The 7,897-nt window shown below is 33.3% G+C and overlaps 1 protein-coding gene across 1 annotated transcript; it reads left to right on the forward strand.

Annotated features, from left to right (window-relative positions):
* The first annotated feature begins 322 nt into the window (after positions 1 to 322).
* On the forward strand, positions 323 to 5,172 carry Cog8 (conserved oligomeric Golgi complex subunit 8). The gene is made up of 7 exons (XM_088275219.1): positions 323 to 536; positions 1,122 to 1,422; positions 1,669 to 1,834; positions 2,100 to 2,195; positions 2,731 to 2,923; positions 3,479 to 3,639; positions 4,421 to 5,172. The coding sequence occupies exons 1-7, from the start codon at positions 467 to 469 to the stop codon at positions 5,111 to 5,113; spliced, it is 1,680 nt and encodes a 559-aa protein (XP_088131345.1). The 5' UTR covers positions 323 to 466; the 3' UTR covers positions 5,114 to 5,172.
* The last annotated feature ends 2,725 nt before the right edge of the window (positions 5,173 to 7,897 follow it).

Here is a 7,897-nt window from a genome sequence, read left to right on the forward strand (position 1 = left end):
CTCTTACAAGAAATAAATATTGGCATGAATTTTATGCCACAGAAACGTTAAAACTATTTTTTAAATGTAATACTGCTTTGAAATGAATCACAAGAGAATATTTATTAAAATCCTTTAGCTGGTTCAATAAAATTATTCGAGGATAAGGTGGCTTCACAAGGCTTTTGAAAGTATTAGCTTTTTATGATTAACTACTGAATAATGAGAAATTGAATGCCTAGTATTAATTATTGTAGAAAAAAATACAGGAGGCTGATGTTTTTTTCCTTCAAGTTGTCAGTTGGATTTATTTTGTAATCTTTGAATGAATCTTTAGTTGAATACAATAATTTCTATGGTTGAATCGTGTTGCCAGTCTGTCAGTTAGTTGTCATCAGCTGTCATTTTTATTTGTAGAGAAAAGCTGATTTTTATGCTTTTGAGAGTTGAAAATTAGAGTGTTTTTTGTAATATTCAATCAAAACATATGAATATGGCTAACTTAGAAGCCGAATCATCAGATATACTGAACATAATTTTTGCTGGGACAGCCTTTGGTAATTACATTCGAATAAAATTTATAATATATAAGGAATTTTATCAATTTGAGGTGGTTTATTTTGCATAGCTACATAATAACTCCCATTTAGCTATGCGACATTGGTTGATGTCAACCACACATTTAGCGTAGACTATTAAACCTAGAATACAGGGCATTTGTAAAATTTACGACATCCATCTAATTTGTGGTGAGCACCGAGGCAACATATGCAAAGAATGTCTAGTGTTCATATAGGTTTTTTTGTTTAACTTTCATAATGGGAAAATTATAATTGATAACGACGCCACATATAATTTTAAATAATAAACCACAACTGAGGTTTGCGTTTCCTTCTTATTTTATATAATAAGATAGACGCAATATTCAGTGTATTAAAAAACACAAGATTTGGAGGAAAGTTTTAATTATATACAAAATGTGAGATTTTAAGACAAAATACAGAACCCTGGCTCCAATAGTGCACTAACTATTTTTCATTTTGTTTTAATGCAGGCCTTTGAATAAATTATTTATTTACTATCATTTATATGTTAGTTGCAAGTAAGTCAAGGATTCTGTTGAGGAAGATTGTTTTTTGTAGATTTTTCAGATCCTGTAAACTCGGAGTATTTTGGAAAGCTAGGAAAATGTACCTTTGAGCAGATATTGTCTGAGCCGGTTCGATTGAACGATGAAACCAAAACATTGACAGAACAGACGCAGGAGCTAGCGCTGGCAAATTATAGAACTTTTGTGGAAACGGCAGATTGCTCTAATAGGATTTTAAAAGATTTTAATACCTCGAAAAGTTCACTAGACGATGTCATCAACAAGATGCCAAATCTCATAACGGAATGTGAAAACTTTGAAACCGTTTCTAAAAATATCGTAAGAGACAGAGGGTAAATATTTTATCATTGTTTATTAGATTTGAAATAAATCTCCGCTTTTTTATCTATACAACCAGTTATCGATACAACTTTCTATATTTCACCTCAGACCAAAAATGTTATTTTTTTATTATCATATAATTGTAGTTTGGCTACCACGGGTGGTGTGGCTATATCTCACGCATCCTCTAGCAAACTGATGTTTGAATTTATTTGAAACATCTGTAACAATTATTTTTTTTAATTTAACATCTTCAGATGTAATGACCAAATTCAACATCAGAGTGAGAAATTACTGGGTATTCTGGAATTGCCTACCATTATGCAGACAGCTTTAAATCAAGGTGATTACGAGAGCGCTCTCGACTTGTTTTCCTATATTAAAAATTTGGCTAGAAGATACGATTACTTGGAAGCCGTACAAGTGAGTAAAATATTATTACCCATAACTTACATATTTTTTTAACTCCCCATGATGTTTTTGTCAGTTTCTAAACAGAACTTATGAAACTCAATTAATCAGAAATTCTGTTTGCAAATGATTTTTTGCTTGAGATTTTCGTTTGTAGCTTGATTTGCTAGTTACCCCGAGCCTTCATAACCAGATCTTCCACTGTGTACATACTTATGTAATATATTGATTCAATTATATGAACAATTTTCTCTAATGTTTTTGTGCTTGTTTTTAGAATATAGCATCTGAAGTAACCAGACTATGGTTCGAAACTCTCCATCATCTTTTTACTCAGCTGCGATGTGATCTTCCCTTGCCACAATGTTTACAGGTAATCTTTTGTATGTATTTTCCTTTTTTGGTGAACAATTTTACAACTATTAACATCAACCACTTCACTCTGAGGTACTTCGCCGCAGAGAGGATGGATAGTCAAACACATATCGAGGACATACTTATATCATAAGGGAATTTTTAACCTGTTAACCGGGCGGTCCGCTGTTACGCAACTTGTAACGGGCGCGAATACTGATTCACTCCGTGTCTTAAATTCATGTCGAGACATGTATGGATGACTAATACCTTTGTTGTTGGAAAAATATACGTCCATATATATATATAATATAATAAACATATATTTCAAGGACGTATTCATAAGTCCTACCCGTACCCGATATTGTTTACGTTTGACGTATTTATGCGTCCCGCCCGGTTAACAGGTTAGGTAACGGTTGTGTCGAGGAAATCGAACCCAGAGCCTACGACCGAGTAGCCAATCACACATATCACTAGACTACAGAGGTTGGATTCAGATTTATTTGTATCACGTATGTAAAATATATTTTGAAATTTATGTACCTTTGCAGGTGTTGGGTTACCTCAGGAGAGCAAATTCAGTTTATGAATCGGCCATGGATGAAGATGCTAGAGTGGCAGAGCTGGAGTTTGGGTACGCTAATAAAACTTATAAGAGTGGGGGGGACGGCTTGCAGCTGCACTTCCTTAAGGCGAGGGGAGCATGGTTCGATACTACGTTAACAGAAGTCACTAATGAAGATAGTGAGTTTCCATACTAATTTATGACTTAAAAAAAACATAATAACTCACATGACGCACATAGCTGATACCGGACCCGAATGGGGAGTTAGTTGTTTTCCTAGGAATTACGATGAATGGGTATCACTGCACTTATAACTCTTTACTAAAACTGGACTGTATTTATTAGAATATTATCGGGTATCATTATAATCTGGCCACAATACATATTATGATGATTTTATCTTTGCTACTGATGCCATCAACTGCAGAAATATAAGAATTCTATTTTCACAAATAAACAACATTATTTATAAGACCAATATTTGAAGCACTAATTGTGTGATTTTCCATTTTATAACTTACAAAATAACTTTGTGAAATCACTATGCATCTTATGATAACTTAATTATAATGTCAATTGGGTTAGAAGCAAACAGCATCTTCCTCAAGTCAATTAATAGTGTGAATAATCACTAATAGTCAACATTATAATCAAGTCATAATAATGTTAAACGATTTTATAACAGTCATTTTGTAAGGTTATGACGTTAATAATATTGATTTGAATTATTACAGATGAGAAATACCTTCGGAAAATAGTCGAACTGCACAGAGTAAATTTATTCAACATCTTAACACAACACAAGGCAATATTTTTATCGGATGCCAAGGGAACTAAGCTCAAATCTGATGACCTTAACGGAATGGTGGCTCTGTCATGTTGGCTCAAGGATAAGGTATGATAGATACATATCACTACTTTTGTATTTTTAATACTCGAATGTAGTCAAGTCAGGAGTCATAATCGGCATTTATGTATAAGGAGATGAATGAATGTGAAAGAGGCTAAGATTGTTTGCAGAGACAGATTGGTGTCCCTATTAAGTAATGTTTTTAACCTTAAATTACGGAACATTTGTAAAATTTACGACGGACATCCAATTTGTGAGGAGCACCGAGGCAATACATGTAATAAATAGCTAGTTGTCTATTACAATACATGTAATAGACAACTAGCATGTATCTTAGTTTTTGACCAATATTTTATGTTTGCATTTTATAAAAATTCTCAAAAAAACATGTTACACTTATTTTGAAAGGTTTTTAGTAAACATTTTTGGAAAAATGTGAGTTTTTCTTATCGTCATACATTTTACGATAGTCCCGTATTAAGGTACATTGAAAGAAGTTAGATCAGGGTTAGGGAATGCTTCCTATTGTTTTAACAAGAAATCAAGTATACTCCATTTATGGAGTATACTTGATTTCTATTGTATTAGTGTGTCTGAGAATACGTAGGCAGCTGGGAGCTGCCGCAGCTAGTATCATTCTCAGTTTTAATATAAAAATTCCAACAGCTGTAGCAACTTTTACATTGAAACTAAAACACTGACTGTGAGATCTGCCTGTGTTCTTCCCGCCTTATTAAATAGTTTAAGTAAGGCAAAGACCATTTTTAGTATACCCGCCGATGCGTACAAATATTTAAATAAATAAAATATGTAAACATTGTTTTAGGTTCAAAGGCTGATCAACATCTTGCACCAAAGTGCTTCTCAAGAAGAGGAATCATCCCTGGAATCCCTGATCAACCAGTGCATGTACCTCTGTCTCTCGTTCGGGCGCATGGGAGCCGACATGAGGGGCGTCATGTCTCCGCTCTTTCGAGATATTATCGCCAACGAGTTTGCTAAATCGCTGCGTAAAGCCGACGCCCAGTTCGAGACGGAAATGAAGCATTACAAGATGAACAGAAAGATGACGAGGAAAGCGCCGGAAGGGGAGGTCAACCCGAACGCTCCTCCCGAGAGCTTGCTGGACTTTTATCCGTTAGCCGAATATTGCAACGGGTTACTGACGGCCCTCAACGGGTTGAGAGTAATAGCTCCTCTCTGTTTGGCGCAACAGGTCATCCGTGATTTGTCGCAGTCTCTAAAATTTGTCTCCAAAGTTCTGTCTTCGTACTACCACAGGGAACAGCAGACGTTTTCTCCGCAAGAAAAAGAGTTATTTATCGCAAATTGCACCTTGTTTATAGAAGACTTGATCCCTTATTTGCAAAAGTGTATATATCAGGTCTTCAGCCCCGCCGTGTTGGCCGAACAGCTCGGGGTTTCCTTGGATACAGTTCAAGAAGAGAAACTTCTGCATCTCGATGCTGATAATATCCACTTATCTGTCACAGGAATACTATCAATGTTAAAATTGTAAAATTATACACCTTAGCTTTTAAATGTTATTATAATAAAATAAATACAATTTATTATTTTATTTGGCTTTTTTTATTAACTACTTATCTGAAATATTACAAGAATATTATACTAAATTCGTACAAAAACTATAAAATATATAGTTTTATATATATACAAGTTTTTAACAAAATTACAATATAACATTGATGAAAACACTAGTAAAACATTTGTTCTTAGACCCTTATTCGCACACGCATCGTCTCAATCAAGTTTTCATTATATATATACACGCAGGCAAGATGATCAGCCTGCGTTGGGCTCCGATTATTGGATATAGGAGTAGAATATGATGGAATACAGATGACACGAGTGACGGAGCTCAGGGTGAAGGAGGAGGAGTATTTAGGCACATGTTTATCACAATTACAAAGTTTACCGCTATTTTCACAAGCAAGTTTACTAACCCTTTCTCCGCAGTTGGCATGTAGATATGCAAAGCTGCACAAGGTCTATATGTAGTGGGCATGTACACACACCATGGAGTATTTACCCATACGTTTTAGCTGTTTCATACAATTTTTGAATAAAAATTACTTGAGCATAAGATGCAAAGATTTTTCTAATGACATATCGCTCACTCCTTTCAACAACATCATATATATAAAAAAACTTGATTTTTCAGGAGTTCGTTTTTAAAGTTTAAAAATATAATAAAATGTACGGAAATAAATATCAAGCCACTTATTAACTTTTTACAGTGCAACAAATCTTTGTACGTAAAACCTGAATGTTTTTTCTCCATTTGAAAAATATTTAATATATTAAAAAAAAAAAAAAAAAAATCTTTTCTTCAAAATGCGAAAACAACACTTTCTACCCTGAAGCGGGTAAATATTAAGTTAAAACGTTACGTTGTTACGCTTTGTTGTTACGCTGCTTTTGCTGGGATATATGTAGTACATTTTCTGGGCATTCCGAAAACATGCATAACTGAAAATTGACGATTTTTATATATGACGTTGTTGAAAGGAGTGAGCGATATCTAGATTATTCCCTTACGAACATTGATAAAACAGTTTTTAAAAATCAAATCTAAAGATTAAATCCACCAGGAGATTTAGTTTCAGTATAGTTTGTGTTTGGAAGTGGCCTTGGAATCAACAAGACTTTTGTCATAAAATGTGATTTTAAACTTATGTTATTATGAAAAAATAAACAATTTGTTCATAATTTATAACTACAGTAGAGTCCCGTAAACTTGGCCTAATTATTTTTTGACATCTCATCAAAGATGAAGAAGAATATGGAAGTCTGGGCATTTACGGGGCTGACGACCGTCATCGGCTGGTTTAAGTGATCACTTTACACACGTGTAACATTCTAATATAACATTCTAATATAACATAATAAAATGTTGTAAATGAATTATCTGGTCAAATTATAAGCTTAAATAATAAAAATGAAAATGGTATTTTCTGGCGTTTCTCATGTGTGTGATTATAATCCAGGATTTGGACCTCACATACTAATATAAGAGTTTCTGCTTAATAAAAACCTTCTTTACATCTCACCAATAGATGTCTCTAGTGAAGTTCTAGTGATTCAAGAACAAGGTTTCTAAATTGGTTCATATATAGAGAACTTCCAAGAATTTGAGTAGTGTGGTTGTCAATAATGGGTAGAATTGGTGAATGTTACACGTGTGTAAAGTGATCACTTAAACCAGCCGATGACGGTCGTCAGCCCCGTAAATGCCCAGACTTCTATATTCTTCTTCATCTTTGATGAGATGTCAAAAAATAATATGAAAATAACTCCTGTAATTGGAGATAATCCAGATTTTGTGAACAAGTATTTGGACACACTCAAAATGTTGTAACTTGGCCTAATGTAAACAGAAGGGTGGTGAGGTTATGAAGATGTCGAATTATCGGAAATGTGGTTTAAAAAAAAAATAAGTAGAGTATTTATTCAGAAAATACAGTTACTGTACTTGGACGTATGTTTGTATGAGAATTTAATACGGAAAAATTGCCTAAATTGTCTTAACACAAAAGAATGTACTTCATTTTACATATTAGCCTAACTACATGAAAATCAAAATAAATGAATGCAAATTATACAGTAATTAGCCCCATAAAAATACTTTAAGAAGACAGACTTCAGAAAAATACTATACAAAGGCATAAAGCTTTCTATCGGGCCAGCGTGTGTGGCGGTGTTATCCGGACTGCCAGGTTATCGAGTGCTGAATTTTCAATACTCAAAGTTTATATGATTTGACTGACTAACCAAATTGATGGTAAAATGTTGGAATCCTGGATCGAGTAATTTTTTTTAATTTATTTCAAATGGTAAAATATTATTTACTTATCGCACAATTTTTTCAATTAAAAAGATTGTTTTACAGTGAGAAACAATACTTTAGATGTGGCTTGACGTTTCGATTCAATGGGACAATATTGAGGGATATTCTAGCTTTAAATAGACAATATTTACAATACTTTGAAAACAGCCCCGCATATAGGTGCCGAAACCTTCATACAAAGACATGGAGAAAGGGTTAAATATGTAAAAAAATCTTAATCAAACACATATTTATTCATTAATCCTTACATATCCTAATTATTATCTTTACATATTATGTAATATGTATTACATATTTATTCAATTCTTAAATATCAAATAAAAAAATCTATTTCATAGAATTTCTTTATATGAGTAGTCCACTTGCAAACCACATTATGTTAAAAAATTAAGTTTTTAACCCAATAGAGGCAATCGGTATAAGATGAAATCTTCT

The sequence above is a fragment of the Brachycentrus maculatus genome, unplaced genomic scaffold, assembly GCF_059751285.1.
Source record: "Brachycentrus maculatus isolate JH-2025_06_01 unplaced genomic scaffold, ASM5975128v1 h1tg000823l, whole genome shotgun sequence".
Classification (NCBI taxonomy): domain Eukaryota; kingdom Metazoa; phylum Arthropoda; class Insecta; order Trichoptera; family Brachycentridae; genus Brachycentrus; species Brachycentrus maculatus.

Coding starts and splice junctions, on each gene's coding strand:
- Cog8 (XM_088275219.1), top strand. CDS start 467: ATGAATATGGCTAACTTAGAAGCCGAATCATCAGATATACTGAACATA. Junction 537..1,121: donor TTTTGCTGGGACAGCCTTTG/GTAATTACATTC, acceptor TGTTTTTTGTAG/ATTTTTCAGATCCTGTAAAC. Junction 1,835..2,099: donor ATTACTTGGAAGCCGTACAA/GTGAGTAAAATA, acceptor GCTTGTTTTTAG/AATATAGCATCTGAAGTAAC.